The sequence below is a fragment of the Anas acuta genome, chromosome 12 (assembly GCF_963932015.1).
Source record: "Anas acuta chromosome 12, bAnaAcu1.1, whole genome shotgun sequence".
In the NCBI taxonomy this organism is placed as follows: Eukaryota; Metazoa; Chordata; class Aves; order Anseriformes; family Anatidae; genus Anas; species Anas acuta.
The window spans coordinates 10,098,384-10,119,897 of NC_088990.1; the positions used below are offsets into that span (position 1 = coordinate 10,098,384).

At 36.7% G+C, this 21,514-nt stretch overlaps 1 protein-coding gene across 3 annotated transcripts in view; it reads left to right on the forward strand.

The window, feature by feature from the left end:
• Positions 1 to 20,302, forward strand: part of BNC1 (basonuclin zinc finger protein 1) — a 76,250-nt gene extending 55,948 nt beyond the window's left edge. For all 3 annotated transcript variants that reach the window (XM_068696371.1, XM_068696372.1, XM_068696370.1), the window contains 4 exons: positions 11,591 to 11,693; positions 11,836 to 12,071; positions 13,330 to 15,257; positions 17,384 to 20,302. In XM_068696371.1, the coding sequence (XP_068552472.1) occupies positions 11,591 to 11,693; positions 11,836 to 12,071; positions 13,330 to 15,257; positions 17,384 to 18,065 (2,949 nt within the window). In that variant the 3' untranslated portion in view covers positions 18,066 to 20,302. The remainder of the gene's footprint in view (positions 1 to 11,590; positions 11,694 to 11,835; positions 12,072 to 13,329; positions 15,258 to 17,383) is intronic.
• The last annotated feature ends 1,212 nt before the right edge of the window (positions 20,303 to 21,514 follow it).

Genomic DNA, 21,514 nt, shown 5'->3' on the forward strand with positions numbered 1-21,514 from the left:
AAGATACTGTGAAAGTAGAAAACTACTTTATATTAAATAAATCCTGCTTTTCTTTCTGCTGTGCACTGTAAACAACTGTATGACTTTTCTATTCTACAGTAAGTAATGCAGAATTGCAGGCTGATTATAATAAGCAGAGCCATCACTTGTATAATTGTTTTCCAATTGAAGTAGTAGCATGTAAATCATAAATACTTGACAGTGTTTAATTGTAGAAGTCCTCGATATACATTAATAACAATAAAATCTGTGATTTGTGACTCAGATGTGTTCTGACTGAAGTGCTTTAAGCAGATACATTATCATTATTATGACGTATAAATGCACTGAAGAGCAGACAACAATATAATTTCAGTACGAAGTTCTTTTAAAATTACCAGTAAAGTGGAATCTAATGTATGCCCTTTATATTCAATTTATTGCTGACTATTTAGCATCCAGAAAATAAGGCCAGTAATTCTTTTCTTAGGATCAGTCTGTTTGTGGGGGGGGGGCAGAGGGAGGGGAGAGGGAGGGAGTGTGTGTGTGTGTGTGCATGGGGTTGTCTTCTGTTATTATTATTTTTAAAATATATTGAGCTCATTAAGAGGTTAAATGCATCAGAATATAAGATGCTTATTTAATTTATTTTGACTTTTTTCATCATGTAGAAAAATAAACATGGTTTAATTGTCATCTCATACATAATGAGGTTTTGTTAGATGTGTTTAAGATACAGCATTTTACTTTCTGGTTTATTAATTGGCCAGATACTTCTAGTCCTCTGTGTAAGGAATCCTTGGTTTAAAAATGAGGAGAGGGCATATCGCTAACCCAAGGGAAGGCTACTGATATATACAGGCTGTGGCTTATCCTTCTGTAAAATCCTGTGGATAAAAAGTGACACTATTCCTTTCTTCCCCTATTTCTTTTTTCCTTTTATTTTTTGTATTTGTATTTTCTATATAAATTTTGTAAAATTTATGTATGTTTTTCAGTTTAAATAATGTGGGGAGCCAGACAACTTTCTGATATTTTGTGAATGTGAGAGAGAGAAAATGAATTGAGCTGGTTTTGTTTTAATTTAAAACAAACCATTGTTTGAAAGGCAGTTAGCAGTCAATTTTCACATCTGAGCCGAAGTTGGAGTTTGATGTGCTCATTTAGTTGAGATTGTCGTTTGAGCAATTTATATATAAATTTCTGTAATTCGTGTAACTACTTGGCTTCTTGAACCTCGGGAGCTGATTGTTTGTCTTATCTTTTGGTGAGCTAACTCTGCGTTATGTTGCAAAACCTTGAGGCATGTTGTGTTTCTTCGTGTTCCTGCAGTCTGCAAGTGAAGTCAGCTTCATTAGTTTCATGATGGCACATCAGTGCATGGCTGGTGTTGCCGCTTCCTTCAAGCTACTCCCGGAGCATGATCTGGGCTGCCTTGGTTTGGATAAGCTTGTAAGGATTTGTCAGCCAGATGTGACAAGATTGTCAAGAGGCAAGTAAAGAAGGAGATCTGATATTAATCAGTGCATAGCTTGGAGCCAAACTTTCTCAAATGCAGTGTAGTAACATGTTCTTCTCATTTACTGCTTCTCTTTGTGGCTATAGAACTGCCACTGTCTGAGTTTGACGGTTAAAAGGGATGCCAGCTAATAGTCTTTAATTGTAAGGATACAATTCTAGGTGGGAAAAGATCATATGTTTCTATTTTTAACATCCTCTTTGAAAATACAGTTCTGTTTACTGCAGTTTGCTGGAAAATATGCTAGCGTTATGCTAGACAAGACTCTGTTTTCTCTGCTAGTTTTAAAATACTGAAATAGAGGCTTAGTGCTCTGCTTGAGGAATGTGAGGTGGGCAGCCTCCCTTCACTCCAGGTCATGGTGCAAAGTAGGACTTGCATTGTTTGTAACTGCTAACGACAGTGTGCGGTGCCTTTCTTTGTTCTAGTGATTAGAACAAAGTACACTGAACAATACCTTTTCACTTCTTCTCTTACTGAAAATGGATAAAATATTGGCTTTCAATGTAATGGATAAAATATTGGCTTATCATGTAATATTGCATTAGATCTGTTTTACATTATATGCATAATGCTAATAAGGTTTTTTTTATATATATAACCAGTATAATTCTGCACTTCTGTGTAAATCAAACTTCAGAGTTTTTAGCAGTTGCAGCTTAACCATAGGTGAACATGTAAAAAGTAACTAACCTTATGTTAGGGAAAATACCTTCTTGTTTTACTTACTGTAAGGTTTCTTGCTTGATTGATTTTTAAAAGTAATTGTTCTGCTAATTCTTTGAACTAGGGAACCATCTTCAACCTATTTAGAACCATAAAGAGAATGGCATCTGCAAACATATCCAGACGTGCAGGAGAGCTAAATTGTCATGAACGGGCAAAATTATTCCAAATTTTGGGCCATTTCGTGGGCTCGCTATAGCTGGGATGAAATTCTGCCTCCTTAGGCTGCAACAAGATTTGGTCTTTTTATACCAAATGCCTTGACTTCTAGCTTCTGCGCCTGTTCATGGTGTTGTTAAGAAATCTGTTCATACAACATTGAGCATGTCATTCTATTTCCCATCAAGTAAGCCAGTGATTTAGTTTGTTTTTAGTAATGAAGACTCCGCTATTATATTAAATTTTCCTCTGATAAAAACTAAAATATTTTTTTTTAATTTATTTATTGTAGATTACACTTTTTGCTACATGTTTTTTAAAGCACCTTTCATAGGATTTGGCATTTGTTAAATATTTTCATGCAGATTTGAGCTAAAATTCAGCTACAGATCTTGAATTCATTATTCCAGCAAGAGATCCACAAAATGCAGGGAAGAAAAGCTATTGTTTTGGCCCCCTGGGTCATCTCCTGCCCTTCATGACTTACGTGGTGCAGGAACTCTGTTCCTATGCGCTGTGCAGCCAGCAGATTTTGTCCTAGCAGATGCTACAGCTGAAGTTTTATAGCTTCATCACTTTTTTTTTTTTTAATTCTCCATATCTATTTGCTACTAACTATCTGAAAATCTCTTTAGGGACTGAAATTTCAATATTCAGACTCAAAGTAAACAATATTGAGGGACTGAGCAAAAAGTGAGAAATTCTAATAAAGAGACTTCTGTCATTTTAGGATAAAAACCAGTAATATTTTATTTCCACACTTTAAAACCATGGTAGGATTGTATCTTTAAATAGATACCTGCTTTCTAAAGATCAAAATAACTGTTACTCACTGTTGATCAGCTATATTTCAAATTTGAATTCAGAAGTTTGGGGTTTTCTTTTATTAGCTGTTTAAACTGATGTCCGAAAGCCGTTTCAAGTTTTCTCACCTGCATTCAATAAAAAGGAATACTAAGTTTTAAATTGTGAAATTACCAATGGAGCTACACTGTTGCATAAAATATTGCATAACTCTGTAGCACCATAGATAGTATCACGTGTATGTGTACAAATACTGTTTGGGTTTAAAATATATGAAATTGCATTAAATGAAATTGCGTAACACTAAATATTTCAGAGTGCTGTTATTTTTCTTTCATTCTCTATCTTTTCTGTCTGCAACAAGAAGGGGAAGAATTTAAGCATGTGTTATTTTATGGCTTTAAGATTCATGCAGCGGTGTGAGGAGCTGAAAATGTTGGGATTGTCTTTGAAACGTTTATTCACCCATGTTGCGCACATATAACATTCTTTAAACTATGTAAATAGTTTAAGGCATACTTGAAAGGGTTTATATGCTTTAAAGGACTTGCAGTTCATTTATACTAATATTCTTCATTTCTCTTACAACTTGTGCATATATGTAACATTTATTTCTCGTTAATGTAGGACTTGGAGTTAAATATTTAATTAAGCTTTAGATCTTGGACAGATCTGTAGTCTCAGCACTTAACATGGGATACATAACATGCCAGTATGGTTAAATAGCCTGCACACAGCTTATTTTCTAGTTTAAATAACAGGTAGTGTTTCATCATAACAAATTTCACACCGTTTCTCTTTGGTGACTTATCCTTATCCCCAAACCTTGAGCAGCTTTCCTCATCAGTCTGCATCAATCTGTTATTCATTTCTGAAATACACTAATATGAATGATTTTTTCTTGTAAATTTGTTAGAAAGTTGAGATTTTTGTGATAAATACTGCTTAATAGACAGCAAAATGTAAGCGGTTCTGATCTACACAGAGTAGGGCAGGTACACCATGGGAATTGTAGCACTATAGTTTATTTCAGGGTCAAAAGTAAATAACTGTAAGATAATGATAGGGTGACATTTTTCATTCCTTAATTTGTATTTCTTGTTTTCTTTTCCTAATTGAAGAGTAAAAGAAAAGAGGAGCTAAATATATTCCCCAGTTTGACCAAGCTGTCTGTCAACACACACCTGTTGTTAACAAGCGATATTAATTGCATTGCAAGCTAATGTATCTGCAAGCACGTTGTTGAATAGCAAAATTGAGCTTTACTGTCCAGTGCTTTTTGTTTAAAGAGTAACAGTTCGTGTGCACACACACACACGTGCACTCCCTTCTTATAATTATTTTGACAGTGCCATTAACAAGAGTTGCCCTAAGGGGCCCTTTAGGGTAAGTGACATGCATGAAGAGTGATTTTCATCCCGCAAGTTATGCTGTGATTGAAGTTTGGCCTCGTTAGTGTGCCGCCTTTCTCAGAAATGTCTCCATTCTGCTTACTCACCTCGCTACATTGCCCGAGACTGTCCAAAGCACCTCTCCATTAGCTGCTAAAGCTGCCGCTTACCCGCAATTGGCTGTAGGATTTTGAGTCTTTACTTAATTTAGTCTCTTATCTCAACTACTCATTCTCAGGACTGTTCTCAGTTAGTAAAAGTTCTTAATAAAGTGGCGAGCAACATGTGGACTAGTGGCCCGTAATTCAGTAGTCGGCTAAAACTTTTAAATCCACAATCATGGTTGATTTGACTGTGTGGTACCATCGCATGGAAGTATTGGCTAATTTCAATTCTATCTTACTGAGCTGTTTCACTCCGCCCCACCGCTTTTTGGCCAGTTTCGAAGATGTTTTCGTCAATTATTACAAGAACAATTAAACATTTTCAGCTGCAGGTGGTAGACTGCACCCGCAAGAGAGAGATTCAGTCCAGTTCTAGCCAAAACTTGCTTTATTAAGCTCCGCAGAGGGAGACAATAATGAGGTAATGTAACTTGCTGCAGAACCTGGGTTGTAAATACTCTGCTTACTTGTATTCTCAGGCTGTAACCATTTAAAAGGAGGTCAGGTTTTGGTATTGGACCCCAAATAAACAATATGGATATACACATAAGGATTCTGGTAATTAATGGGATGTATTCTGTGGTCTTGTCTAGAAACTGTATTCAAACTTGTGGCCTTTGTGTTCTTTAACAGTAAAAATCATAACAGAGTCTCCCCACAGAGAAGGTCCAAGTGGGAGTTTAGTGGTATCAGCACCAGCCAACATTTTCAGCACAATAGGTGTTAAGTCAAACTCCTAAATTCATGGCCTCTGGAACAAAAGCTTTTTGTCTGGGTATTTTCAGAAGTTCTCGTACCTCCAGAGCTCTGTAGGAGCATACACATTCAGCATGAACAAACACCAGCCCACTTATTGAGGAGCCATCATGGATTTAGGTGTAACCTCATGTGTAGTGGAGCTGGGAAAGGCAAGTTGTGGCCCATCTCTGTCTTTCCCATCTCTATCCTCGTTAGTCTCTTACGCAGAAGACAAGAATTTTGCTAAATTATTTTACTAATAAGCAGTTTGCCAAATGAATCATCTAGGGCTAGCATTTAAACATGTTTGTTAATGGGGAAGGTTGGAGCTATTTGGTCAGTGCTGTTTACTCTGTCACATCCACATCAAATTTTTTCTCTACTTAATTGAAAGCTCAAAATGTGCAAAACATCAGATGTTTTCTGGATACAGCAAACAGCAAGGCCTTCTTTCTTCTCATGAGAAATGTTTGTTGCTATTTATTGTGTTTAGTAAATGACTCTAACGGCACTGTTACTTTGTAAGAAATGTTTTTTGTGAGATGACTGTGGAAAAAGTGTGCATCTTACAGGCACCTTTCCCTTATTTTAATAACTTTATAGATTTATTTTAGTCTGAAGTATTTTTAAACTTTGGTGTAGAAACAGAAGAATTTGCAACAACCAAATATGCTTGCAGCGGGCAGAAATTTCATATGAATGGAAAATCCTTTGTTCAAGGGCTAAGGCTTTCAAACACTGCCAGTGAAGGATTATCACTGGTGTGTAGTCTGTCAGTGTGTAGTGTAGCAGGACAGCTTTGACCTCAACCACAACTGAGGACCTTAAACACATGGCAGAAGAAAACATGGCAGGCCACAGGGCTGGCCATGTGCAGGTTGAAACGCAGGCCAAGCCTACTTTGTCCGGAGTAGCCTTCAGGTAGGCCTCACTGTCAGACCTGGGTACAGGTACAGGCATTTAAGTGCACTGTCACTTGGTGAGTGTCTTCTCCCTGCCCGGTGTGTCCTTCCAGCTCTACTAACCCGCAGTGAAGGGTTTCCATGTTCTGTCCCTCCTCCAGCTGTACGTTCTCCTCTTGAAGTGTCAGGAAGAAGAAAATGGCCGGAGCCCTTCCCTGAAGATGCCTCAGGGGCCCTCCTAATGCCCCTCTACAGGCAGCTGGGATTCAGGCCCTTACTCAACTTGGAATATGGTTTTCTTTCAAGGAAAAAAAGATGCTTAATCTAAACTCCTAACATATAATATCAACATGCGGTTGAAGCTTAATTGTAAAGCTAAGTCTTCAATGAGTATTTTATGAATTTACCCCATCTGGAGCAGCCCAACACTTTTGGTGATTATACTTGGGGTATACTGGAATATATTTTAGTTCCTGTAAACTGCAGGGAGCTCAACAAAGTAGCAAAAACTCAAGTCTGTGCTATGGAAGAAGAGTAAAGAGGGATAAACACATACAGGGTGGAATTCTACAAGTGTATATGGGATAGGTGTAAAGAAAAATATTGTTAGTGTGATGCAGATAGACACAGTTGGGTTGTAATGTGAATGAAGTGTAAATTGAGAACTTGCTTTAAATCATGGCAAAAGTGATGGACAGATCTATTTATCCATGGAGTATATGCCTAAGGAAATTGGCAAAAGTTGTCTGACCAAAAAAAAAAAAGGACGATGTGCTAACTTTCTTTGGGAAAATTAGGTGGGATGACCATAGCAGACGTTGCTTGTTGTTTGAAGTCCTCAGTGAATGAAATGAAAAGTGGTGCCTGTTCCATTCTATGTAACGAAAGCTTCCCTCATGCATTTTTGTACATGTAGCTCCTTTTTTTTTCCCTCCAAACATGCATTTTAAATTGGCAGGAATATCTAGTCTTGGTTCCAGAAGATGTTACTGTAACATTGCATCAGTGTCACCATTTTGTAGGTAATCTGCCGAGCAAAGCAGCGAAGCTCTACTGCTCTTCATGGGACGGTAGTATCTTGATGACAAGCAGTTTCCAAAGCAAGGAATCACTTTTGTGCAAAGAAGGGGAGGTTTTTTCTTGGATGATAGAAACAAGCGAGGGTGCTGACCCATGCATTACTGACGCTAAGTGGTTCCGGGGCTGTCTGAGACTTGCTCTGCCGTTTTCCTGGTGTCTGCACATGCAGTGCTCAGCGAGTGTGGAGAGCCAGACCTGCTTGCTAGTGTGAGCCGAGATCCCTGGCAAAGTCCTGACAGGATCTTCAATATTTATTTCCTTTTTAATTTGGTTCCCAAGCCAGAGTGCTGTCAGACTAGATTCCATTTAACATAGAGTGAGGTTTGATACAGTTATACTTCCATATCATTGGGTAATCACAAACACTCCTATTGCCCATCCTCTTACTGTATTGTTTTAAACCTGTTAGGACGTTGCAATTCCAAGGGAGCATAGGTCCCTGAGGGCTTCAAAAGTGCATAGATGATCACAAACTTATTTTATGAAATGAAGCCTGATTATATACCGAGAATCAGAATGAACTTGTCCCATTAGCTTGTGCTTTTCTTTAGCTGTGAAGGCTGAGAGTGGGTTGAAAAGAAATGTTCAGTAACTTTTGAAGTGTAATCGAAACCACATCAATATCTAGGAAAAAAAAAAAAAGATATCAGCAGTCATGACTTTCAGGCAACAGATGTTAAGATTTTTTTCAGTGATTAGTAGTTAGGTGTTTTGCAGCAGCCAGGTTAATGGTTAATCTGGTTTAATCATTAAATTGTAATGAAGAATCACATGCATTAAAAATCCAAAATTAATGTTCTCACAGTCTTGCTGGTAAAGCCATAGAAAATTTTGATCAGAATTTTCAACTCAAAAAAAAAAAAAAATAAAATCTGCTAATAATGGATTTGGAAAGGTCCTTTTGTGAGGGACAGAATGATTGGAAAACAATAACAAGATCCTTCATGATAGCATAAGATTTTTTTTTATTTTTTATTTTAACATCTGCTTTATGTTTCTGGAAAAAGAAATGAAATAATAGACCTGAATGAAAAGGTTGCACTTAAAAAACATCTACTTTAATTTCCCTCTACATTTCCAATCCTTTAATTATGATTTTTAAGCTTTACGTGTATGCAATATATAAAGTTATTCCTTTGTTCTGTAGAGTAAAATTGTGTGTATATTCCACCTGTTGGGAAAGTAAAGCTCATTAAAAGACTTGATATAATTACAGTACCTTAAGACTAAGCACATTAAGGATAGCAGGATTAACATGCAAAAGACAAGCATTTTAATCTCATGAATTTTTGCCATGTTTCTGTTCATTAAACTCCGATACAAGTTAATTTGGGCAATATCAAAATCCATCTTTAAAATGTGTTGTGTGTTTTTTTTTTTTTTTTAAGTCAAACAAATAGTGAAGATTTTAAACTGTGCCTCCAGATTATTTTAAAAGTTAATTCTGCCATGTTATATATGTTCTGTGACTATATTAATACAGATGTTTCTGGAAAAGTTTTTGGAAACAGGCTCTGATAACCACGAATAAAAGAAAAAGCTACCAACCTGAAAAACACATTTGTTTCTTCTCAGGGATTCTTACAAGTAGTTTTTTAAGTTAGCAACAGATACCGATACACCTTTGTTACGTTAGCAGTATACAAGCTAACCACTTCTAAGAGTGGTGTCCAGAAGTATTTGGGTATTGATTTGAGGAGGGGTTAATTCCATAGTTTGAATAGAAGGAAAACCATACTCCCTTTCTCTTCATCTCCCTCCTATATGTAAAACAAAATTTGCCTCTTGTATGTTTTCTACTTTTTACACATGAAATCTTCTGCACCAATACAGGCAGACAAATACATGTACCTATAAAGAAAGTTCTTACACAAATCTATAAAATGCAGAATTCCATGTGGTTTATCTTTCTTGGCTAAGTACACAAAATAAGAAGAAAAAAAAAGTTGTTTTAAAGGTCAGTGGTTTGTGGAACGTGTCCAAAGGAAAAGGAATAGAAAAAAGAATTAATGAAATCTCAATTAACTTATCATAAAGATGCCTTTTCCTTGTACGTATTTCTGTTACTTCTTGCAGAAAAAGGAAGTAATCTTTTGTAATTTTGTCTGGAGAGACTACAAAAGATGCATTCGTGGAATTCAGCTGTAGCTTACTGAACTTAGCAGGATTGCCTGTGGAAGGGGTTCAGTCTGTGCAAGTCACAGAACATTATGTATGACAGAGGTAGAAGAAATAAACTGCATTATTAGGTATTTTGTGATAGAAATTAATCATCAGCAAACTACACCTTTTTTTCAACCTTTCCGTAAGAAATTTATGGCTCTTTATTGTTATATTAAAGGATTTTAGCATCTAAGTGAAAATACATTCTCCATTAAAGTGAAGCAATTCACATCGTGTAGGGTATTGATGTGTATTTTATGACTTTACGGGGAGCACAGAGCTTTTCTCAAGAATTCAGTATTTTGTGATGGCTCCTTTAAAAGATTAGAGGCAAAGTGATTCAGAGATTTCAATAGCACTGTTGCCACTTGTTCCCATCCTTCAAATAAAGACGAGTCTCAGCATCAAGTCACTGCAGCTTGGAGATGTGCTTGTAAGCTAAGTCCTTGCTAAGCCAGCACCTGAGGTTTTAAAATTCCAGATTGTCACATAAAGCAGTAGGCATTCGATGTCCTGCATGTGCTTGTTTATAGCAGACTGTTGTATGTAGCATACTTTTCTGTCCTGAGTCAGTCTAATGCTCCAGGTCAAAATAAATGCCTGTGGCAAACCCCACTGAAACTACTTTTCTCCCATGTTATTTTCATTTTAAACATTTTCTCTCTCTTAGCCTGATTGCCCAAAAACTTGCTACTTTGTATGTTTTCCAAACTGCTAGTGTGGGGATGCCAGCATTTAAAATATGTTATTTTTTTTCTTCAGATCTTGTTTTGCATTACCATGGATATTAGTAAGTAGCAAAAGTACCCGCTCTACATAAGACCCTAGGAGCAGGAGTAGCAGCCAGTAGTGGGCATTGCTTTGCCTTACTTCGTATTGCTTCTCTGTACTTTAAAATATAAAGCATTTTGTTTTAAGAATGGAAAATTTCAGACATACATTGCAATCACATAATCTAATAATTTTTGTATAACAGTGCAGACTTCCTGCACACTAATTTCTTCACTTTCCCACCCTTAATAAATATTCCATTTATGTAAAACCTATTCTCAGTATCAGATCTAAGCAATACGGAATCATAGAAATGCTTTGCTCTGTAGCAATCCCTATGGAGCTTTAACTAGGACCTCAAAATTGTCTGTCTGCCTTCTGCAGCAGATGGGCATGTACAGAAGAAAGCATATATTCCAGGAAGCAAGCTTGTATTACCATGTTGAATAGTAATATCTGAATACTAATTTGATTTGCATTATAGATGACCTTGGTGAAAGTAGGGTAATGCACAAATTGTACCATAAAACTGGTTACTATCTGTTGGTGTGTTCTGTTTCGCCTATTACCTCTCAAGCATTTCCCTTATAAAATCTGACGATTGTAGTGTTTGAAGCAACGGAGTACTTGTTGATGAACTTTGCTACTGAGAAGTGTCAGTGGAAGTCTCTTTAGCGGGATGGACTTACTGTGTGGGTACTGCTGGCTGTAAGGAATGAGTCTATGCAAAGCTAGCATATCGCTCATTAGTGCTCCCTATATTACAATAAAGGGTTCCAGCATGACTTGCAGAGAATGAGATTTTCATCTGTGTACCTTTTTCAGACTTTTCTGGAAAAAAGCGGTGCTTACATGAGGAATATCTTAGGTGAATGCCCAAGAACAGCTTATTATTGTTATAAAGATGCATCAGCCTAAATGTATCTACAGGAGTGTTGCTTTGTATATATATCATTAAATATTTTGCTTCCATAATATTCTAGTGCTTTAGCAGGTGACTGATTCTATTTATGCAAGACTACCTCTGCTTAAACTCAGGTTTTGCCTGGATTACTTATACAAGCATATACCTATCAATGTGCAATATATTATCTCTGTTTTCATATGGATTTTATGCATGCATTGTATATGTATAATGTGCACACCCTAGATAGTGCTTATATATTACCTATCAATCTTTCTATTGATTTCTAGGCTATCCGATGCACTCTGGTGAACTGTAGTTGTCAGTGTTTCAAACCTGGGAAAATAAATCAGCGACAATGCGACCAGTGCCGGCATGGATGGGTAGCACATGGTAATATTTATTCCTGCAGCCTATATAGAATATGCTAGGACCCTCCTCACACACTTTGTGTGTCGCACCCCTCTACCCCAATATTCTTTACATTCAGTTTTAAGTACTCATGTTTATTTATGTTTTATGATTCTCATTTCAGCCCTGAGCAAATTAAGGATTCCCAACCTCTATCCATCAAGCCAGGTAGAAATAGTTCAATCCAATGTTGTCTTTGATATCAGTAGCCTCATGCTATATGGAACCCAAGCCATTCCCGTACGCCTTAAAATTCTGCTGGATAGACTTTTCAGTGTTCTGAAGCAGGAAGAAGTGATACAGATTCTCCATGCTCTGGATTGGACACTACAGGATTATATACGTGGATATGTGCTACAGGTATTGAACTAAGAGGGGTTTTTGTAACTATGATAGTTAAGTCATATTTCAGAACTTTTTCTCATTTAATATTATCAGTAGTTCACAATGTGTTAACAATGTGGTACGTCTGAAAGGCAGTAATAGTCTTGTACAAGTACAGCACCACAAAAGGAAGGGTGGACTTCTGGTCAATGCTCTCTTTTTACTCATGCTTAACTGAAATCTTTCTGTTTTGCTTAAATCTATCAACAAAGGTAACCCAAGATTTAAAAAAAAAAAAAAAAAAAAAAAAAGTTACTGGGAATGTGTCAAAATAAAGGCTTCAGACTTTGATCACAGTATTATTTAATCAGTGAGTTTACTTTAATACAGCAGAATAATACTGTGACAAATAAATTTGCCATCATTTCAAACACCAGGGACAATCTTCATCTCTGGTATAGTGCTACTGGCCTTACTGGAGCTACACTAAGGATGAATTTGGCCCTGTGTGCTTACACTGATGTTACTCCTTGCTACTGTGGAAGTTACCTTTTATGTAAAGTAACATTATGATCTTACATTATGACACAAATCAATATTTAATGGTCTTGATAATCTTGCTTTTTAGTGTTAGGATTAAAAATATGGAATCAATTACCTTGAACCTCTACCACATGAAAAATTTATAATGTTACGTTCTTCATCATCTTAGAAACTCTTACATGCACTGTGAAAAATCTCAGTAGGCCATCAAATACATGTTCTGTGATAAAATATTTATTGTAGTTATTGGGAAAAGTTAGGCATAGCTAGAGTTTGAAAGAACTCCAACACTCCAGTGTAATTACAGCTGTGCTCTGTGAACACTGGCAATAGATCAATACAGGTTCATTTGTTCTCTGATCTTAGTTGCTTGGAAGATTATTAAACTTGCAATGAAAGAATACTTGACTTAAATGAGGAGCTAAATCTTGGTCTGATTGCTCCATCTCTGCCGTCTGTAGTTACATGATACTGTTGTTCAAATGATGTGTGTCTTAATTTTTGTGGAAAAAAATAGTTTATTGGAAAGTATTACTGTTAGTTCAGAAAGAAATAATATCACCAATGTGGTAAGATTTGATGAAAATATCAGAGAGTTGCCATTAATCTCTCATTAAATAGAATCATTTTATGATTTTGCTAGACATGAATTCCTAGCCTATGAAAAAAATAATAAAGAATGGGGGAAAAGGGGTTTTCTGTTTTCCTGAATTAGTATTTCACTCATTTAATATATTTTTTTTTGCTTTAGGATGCTTCAGGAAAGGTACTGGATCACTGGAGCATAATGACCAATGAAGAAGAACTGGCTACTTTGCAGCAATTTCTTCGTTTTGGAGAAACTAAGTCCATTGTAGAGTTAATGGCAATTCAAGAGAAAGAAGGTCAATCAATTATAATACCACCACCAACTGCTAATTTGGATATTAGGGCATTCATAGAGAGCTGCAATCAACACAGTCCTAATTTTTCTGCTTCCTTGGACAAAATGAGCCCCACCAACATTCATCCCTTTGAGAACATTGTAAATAACATGGCTTTCATGTTGCCATTCCAGTTTTTCAGTCCAGTGCCTCCACCTTTAATAGGTTCACCACCAGAAAGACACTTGATTGATCAAGGTCAGGACCATAGCAATGAAACTAAACAAGATGTTCATATGCCATTTTCTGAAAGCAGCTTCTTAACTTCTAGTTCTGCACCATTTCAAGTTGACAATGAGAGGAGCATAAATGGTCCAGATGTCACCACTAAAACAGAAGATGATGCCCTTTTAAGTGATTCCAGTTCACATAATACAGCAGCAAAGCTTGAAATGACAGCGCTATCTCCAGAAACCAAAATGAAATCTGTTGAAAAAAATGGCGCTGGGCCAAGGAAAGGGCGTGTTTTCTGCACTGCATGTGAAAAGACATTTTATGACAAAGGTACTTTGAAAATACATTATAATGCTGTTCATCTGAAGATAAAGCACAAATGCACAATTGAGGGCTGCAATATGGTATTTAGCTCTTTGCGTAGTCGAAATCGTCATAGTGCAAATCCTAACCCCAGACTCCATATGCCAATGAATAGAAATAACAGGGATAAAGATCTAAGAAATGGTTTGACGCTTGCTGGACCTGGAGATAGTAAAAGGACAGAATTTACAATTTTAACTCCAGATAGCAGAACTATTACCAGCTATGCCAGCTCTTGTACAGACGCAAAGGGTCAGGCTGGATTTCCCAGTATTGGACAGAATGGTGTCCTCTTTCCAAATCTAAAGACAGTACAGCCTGTTCTTCCTTTTTATCGTAGCCCAGTTACACCAGCTGAGCTTGCTAATACTCCAGGTACTCTTCCTTCACTGCCTCTTGTTTCTTCCTCAATACCAGAGCAGCTTATTTCAAATGAATTGCCATTTGACATGCTACCTAAGAAGAAATCTCGTAAATCAAGTATGCCTATTAAGATAGAGAAAGAAGCTGTTGAAACACCTAATGAAAGTAGTGATGTTGCCAGTTCTGAAGAAGATACACGTCTGCAAGTGGTAAGCGATGGAGAGCTTGAGTCCTGTGAGCATAAGATAGAGAAGCGGGTGACCGACAGGGTGGAAAATCACCCCCATTCAGGTAATTCATGGAAATCTGTCTCTGGGGTAGAGGGCCCAAAGTATTTTGAATCTGTCTTTGCGCCAGATAACAAATACATCAAGGATATCTCTGAAAATGAATTGCATCACTGTGAGAAAGAGGTTAAACCAGAAGAAAACCAACCATTAAAAATAGTTCCCCATGAGATTATATATGAAGATCCAAAACACCACCACAATGATGTTATAAAACCAGTGACTGAACCCCCCATGTATATTAAAGAGCAGTCAAAGCGCAGGATTCCTAAAGATGACTGCCCTGAATTGCAACACCACTTGCTGACCGGGGGCTTTTTCAGCACTTTGTCAAACAGGGGTGCTGCCATTCCTTGTTTTGAAGACTCTAAAGATATGGATCATGTCAGTCAACATGCACTAGGGATTCAGAAGGAAGAAAGCCGCTTTCATTGTGACATCTGTAAGAAGACTTTTAAAAACCCTTACAGTGTAAAAATGCATTTTAAAAATGTACATCTCAAAGAAATGCATATTTGCACAGTTGAGGGCTGTAATGCTGCTTTCCCTTCTCGTAGAAGTCGAGACAGGTAAGAAATTATAAACAAAATTGTATTTATTTTACCATCACAATGGAGCCTAATTTGAAATTAAAATGAGTGTTTGAGGAATGGAGCCTGCAAAGATTTTCTGTGTATCCTCGTATAACAGGTACGATAACTTATCAGAACATTCGTGAAATGAAAATCCATTGAAAGAAACATTTCCTTTCCACTAGACTACGAGGTATTAAATAAAGCCATGAAAATTTCATAACTGATAAAGTCTTCAATAGTTGAGAGAATACTTTACAACATAAAGGGAAAGCCACAAGGGTATGAATTCAGCAATTTTCCAGTAGATGCATGTGTGGACTTATATGTTTAACGTGTACTTTCATGTGTATTTTAATGTATACAGTTTTCTTTAATGAAAAAGCAATGAGATCAATTCAGGAAGTCTTCACTTATCTTTGTCCTTGCATTACGCAAGGATTTTGAGCAGACAAAATCTTACAGGAAAAAAGCGCATAAGAAAGCACGATTACCCGATGTCAGTACAAAATTAACGTTACGCAGTGCTAGTTGAACTAATGCTATCTGGTGTGTATATACATAGGTACTGCTTTAATGTGACAATGCATACTAACTCCTAAACAATACCATGAGCTTATTCAGTTTACCGTTAACTGCAGTATTGTGTTGCTGCTAGTCATTTTATTTTAGTCTATTATGCACATAGGCTGAGAAATAAGGAATTGAAGCTTTATTGTTGACCGTCAGTTATGTATCTGAAGGGATAAGTAATAGATAACAAACCTGTGTCAGTGGGACTAAGTCTTGTATTTTCTCTAACGCTCCTGTAACAGTGTTACAGCAGATCTTGGCTGCAGAAAGCATGCCTGGATAGTAGTTCAGAGTGACACAAGGTTTAGATTGTCTGTAATCTGCTAGGAGTACTGGAGCCAGCTGATGCAGTCCAGAGAGAGGATGAGCCAGTCTTTGAGGACTGGCCGCTGCATCTGAGATGCACAGATTCATCTGCTGCTGGCAGGGCTTCATACCCTGATCTGCTGCCTGCATCTTCCCAGATGTGAATTCCTTTCCACTCTAATTGTGATATGGGCCACAGGAAAGAAGGCCAGCAGGAAGATTTGCATTCGCATGCCACAAATTCCTTTCCAAACCAATATATTCAGTCAAGTTTTAACATAGGTGCTTTTGGAAGGTTTTTTGTTGTTTTGTTTGTTTGCTTGCTTTGTTGTTGTTGTTGTTTGTTTTTTGTTTTTTAAGGCACAAAAGACAATCCACAAGAAAGTTCACAAGCTTTATGCAAAACAATAGTTATTTGGAACTACTTTTCAGAAGTTTCTAGACTTGAACATAGAGAGCTGTGCGTGCAGGTGCAAAATATTTCTATGCCCTTTTCAAACAGTTCATGGTTTGGATGAAACTGGCTTAGGTGATGGCTAGGGGAAAATGAGTGTTTTCCCTGTCTTGCAATAAATTCAGTCTTCTAACCAGGGTCTGGAGGTTCCCAGTGAGCTGATTGATAATATTCAATGAACAGCAGTGATTTGTATGCTTTGGTGGTTTTAAACCGAATCCAGAGATGCCCATTCAAAAACTGTAAGTTGTATAAAATGTGGCATTCCTTCATTCAAGGATATTCTTTTCAAGGAAAAGCTCTGTACTGATGTTTAGTTGCATCCTAGTACACGGTTATAGTACTTAAGAGATCATCAATATATTTTGCAGACTCAGGTGTCACTCCTTTCCTGCTTTGTCCACTGGGGAAGGATCTCATTTCCTCTTGCCCTCAGTCCATTCTCTGACCTCAGTTCAGTATACAGAAGTTTTTTAGTCTGTTCAACAACTCTTTTAAACACAGCACTAGATCTAGTGGAGTGAACAGCTATGCACAATGCGGGAGAGAACCTAAAACATTGATTTCTGTAGAGTTATTTCTGATATATGCCAGTGTAAGCAATTTCAGATACCCAGTCACATGTATAAATCATCTATGTGCACTCCCACTGCAGCAGTTGGTCAAATTAGAAGCACACAGTTCATGCATGCTACTAAATATTGATTTTTCTCTTTGTTAATGATCCTTATGAAATAACTGTTAAGTGAGGCAAAACACTTTCTTGCTAAGCTTGTCTTTGTTCTTTTAGACATAGTTCAAACCTAAATCTTCATCATAAGCTTCTGACTAAAGATACACTGGAATTCAACAACCATTTCAATGCAGCATACCTCTTGAAAGACATGGCTAAGGAGTTTTGTCAAGATGTCTCTTTAAAACAACATGTTGGACATACTTCTGTAATCTTCAAAGGAATGAACAGAACAGGCAGCTTGGTTTTTCCAATGAGCAAAATTAGAGAACCCTGTTCTGAGAGTTACGGATATGATCCATTGAATGATGGAGCTGTTCTGGATCTAAGCACTACTTCCAGCATTAAATCTGAGAGCAGTGCTCATTCTTCTTGGGATTCTGATGGAGGAAGTGAAGTGTGCACCATGCCCTTGGATGATAGTGATGAAAGCTGTGAAGGACCCAGCCTAATGCCTAACGATGAACTCTACCAAGACTGTACTTTAATTGAGAAAGCTAACCAGAACTTTATAAATTTACCTTCCAGTTTGCCAATAACTTGTCATATATGTCAAAAAACGTACAGTAATAAGGGAACTTTCAGGGCTCATTACAAAACTGTGCATCTCCGCCAACTCCACAAATGTAAAGTCCCAGGTTGCAACACAATGTTTTCATCTGTTCGCAGTCGGAACAGGCACAGTCAAAACCCTAATCTGCACAAAAGTCTGGCTGGGTCACCAACTAGCCTACAGTAAGATCATGCTGATCTGAATTTGTTTCTGCTAGGAATTAATCATTTCAATTAAGGAATGTGTTAAAAATAGTTTTGTTTAAACTCATTTGACTTCTAGCCCACTCGACAACCACGGTCAAATTCTTTTCTTCCTCGTGTGCTCTCCGGCAATTTCATTTAGCAAAGCTTGGTGCTATAGATTTTGTGCAATTGTTTAGTTTGATGTAAAGTAGCTAGCGCTTCTGCAAGGAAAAGAAAGCAGTTTTGAAATGGGGAAGATATGGAGTCACTGACTAAAGTATTTCTGATACCTGTGAAGTATTATTTGCCACAGTAGGAGCTTCAAATGAGAACCGTCATCCTTTTTGTTTACATGTAAAATGAGTTGTTGTGTTGTGTAAGAAATGAGTAACAGTTCCATTGTTTCCTCTGGTTGGGTTGAGAGTTTTGGGGCTACCATTTCATTCCTGAGACCTTAGTCTGAAGCTGACTTGCAGTATTAATTGAACATGGTATTTGCAATTTACTGTATCCTGGAATCTAAAAGATAAAATGCAAATTTTGGAAGACTTTTAATACAGTCCGAATCTTCTGAAATCCTGTAGTCCTTACTCTTCAAGTTGACATTTCACTTGAATCCAGTTTGCAATATTTTGCCTTTTTTAAGATATAATTCCAGTTGTTTTGCAAAAGGAGAGGCTATTTAACTTGGCAGGGTTGCCTGATTAACTCTGAGAGATTCTGATAGATTGTAGTGACAGAAAGCAGGTAAGAAAAATTTCTGAACTGCAGCAAATGTATCTGTGAAATAGGAGAAAAATAATTTAAAATGCACTTTTTGAGTTTCCTCTTTTGGGAAGAGAAAACATTTTGCTTAAAATGGGGGAAAAAAAGAAATCTAAACTGTTTTTAAGAGTTTGAAGGTGCAATTCTAAGCCTTTGAGAGACAAAAATAAAATGGATGCAGTAGATAACTGATGTATCATGAGAGGTATTGTTTCTCTTACTGGTGGTGGAAAACACAAGTTGATCTTTGTAATGGGTAGAATGCTTATTCTCATTCACATCTCTTTTTATGAGAACATTGTTCAATATCTGTTAAAATGTTTAATATCCTTGTACTTGTCCCTGTAATTAACAGTATTCTGCATTATGTTCTATGCACTTAAGAAGACTGGTCTTGCATTGTGTTTAAAAAAAAAAAAACCCTCTTCAATATTTAATTTGTAGTCACATCATACAAATGCTGTGTATGTTCTTGTGGTGCATCTTCTTTGACTGAATAATTCCCAAACAGAAGAAGAAATACTAAAGCAAGTCTTACAATAATTTTTTTAAATTCACCAGTTGAAATGGCTCAATCAGTTGTAGTATGCAAGCATGATATTGACAGCACAACCTGTACATATTATACCAAAGTGCTTACAGTATTTGTGGTTTCTAGAACTAGTCTAGTTTTCCAGTATAACTGGATCTTAGTCCTTATTCATTTTTGTGACTGAATAAAAATAGACTGAATTTCTGGATTTAGTATGTATGTAGAACAACTAGTACAATGCTATTGCCATATGTCTTGATGTTTAACTTATTCTAAAATATACTATGGTATTGTAACCATTTCATATTGTATAAAGAAAACAAAAGTGGACTGAATATTTCACTAATTCTTTTGAAAACTGGTTTGTGTGTGAGTATGGGTTATGCAAGGAAAAAACATGACACAGTTGTAAATGTTTGTGCTCAGTAGAAATGGTTTCCATGCATTGTGTAAAGTAATCTTCTATTTTTTTAATTTACAGTAGGTTTATGTGATATTTAAAATAATCCATTTGTGCTTGAAACTATTATCCTGGGGAAAGCTGTCCCATTGCTTTGGGTTTGTTTTTTTTTTTTTTTTTTTGTGTGTGTGTGTTTTGGCAGGAGGGTCAGTGTTTTGGGTTTTGTTTGTTTTAAATGAGACCTTGCATTAGTGGCGATCGTGGATTGAAAGCTAAGGGCACAATCGTAGGAGACACAATTGCTCCCAGCCTTTTGATAGTGTAAATCAATGATTTGTTATACAGCTATTTCAAGCTCTTTTTATATATGTAAATATATATAAACCTATTTGTTTAATCATAAACGGTGTTTTTTTGAAACAGTGTGATGTAAACTAATGCTGTAATGCCCATTAATATAGCTTTCACTGTGTCCAAAAAGGAAACACATTTGTATATCCTAACAATTTTGTATGTGTTAATAAAAGCAAATAATAATGCCTCTGGTTGATTCAGAAAAATAGGTTTTTGTGACTTGAAAAAAAAAAATCATTATTTTTCATTTTTATTTAAAAAATGATGATTGTGAAAACACATTCCCACTGTGAAGAACACTGTTTTGACAGTGGTACTAACTTATTCCATAGTAAGGAAGTGTCATTATTGTAATGAGCCAGTAGTAATGATATAATACATGTTGCCAGATATTTCAATATTTTTTTTCCTTTGAGCTGTAGGCAAGGGGAGACATTAGTTTAAGTGTTATCAACCAAAGAGAAGGTAAATATCATTAAGAACTATGTTAAGATAAATATTTGGGGCTCTATTTTACTTCGTTTTGGAAAGGTGTTTTTTTTTTTAATTTATTTTTTTTAATTTTATTTATCTGAAATTTGAACAGGATAGAAGATTTAGAACAGAGTAAGCCCTTGGTACCCCTAGAACAGCATATGTATCTCATGAAGCATTTGTGTAGCTCCCTCCTCCTAATGACCGCAGCGTGGCTGGACCAAGCCTTAACATCTCCTGTTAGTTTTAAATATGTGTGATGCTTATAGCAGCCTGTATCACATATTCACCACAGATGTTGAAGGGAGTAACCTCACTTCAGAATAGTAGTACCATTATTTTTGAGCTTTTCAGAGTCGCTCTGGAAAGCTGTGGCAGCTTCCACTGACTGAGGCTCAGTTCCAGAAATGTTTTCATCTGTGATGCTGCAAGTACATGCAGTTGGAGGGTCAAATCTTCACAATAGGTTTGAACTGGGCCTGGACATGCCAACCTTTGCTGCCCATGTATGTTGCTCTCTTTTTTTATATTTCTATCTTTTTTTTTTTTTTTTTTTTCTGTAGAAAACGAGAGCCTCAAAAACTGTCATCTTTCTGTGACTCCAAAGGAGAAGGCACAGATGCACACTGCGTGGTAGCCACTCTGTACATTTGAGCACCCGATTTCTCAGAATACAGGTATTTTGAATAGTTGTTAGTAGCAAGCCTATATAGCTCTGGAAAGAATAAGTATCATAGTACTTACAGCAGTATTTGCAAAAATCCGTTTCCAACAGAGTGTAAGGGAGCTGGTTTTTATACCTCCAGGTTTCAAAGTATTCTGAAAAGAGCTGTGGCAAAACCAGAGGTTATTGTTTCTAATGAATCTTTAGTAAAGTTATACACTGTAAAACCAGTGGAGTGGAGAAACAAGTTCTGAAAATACC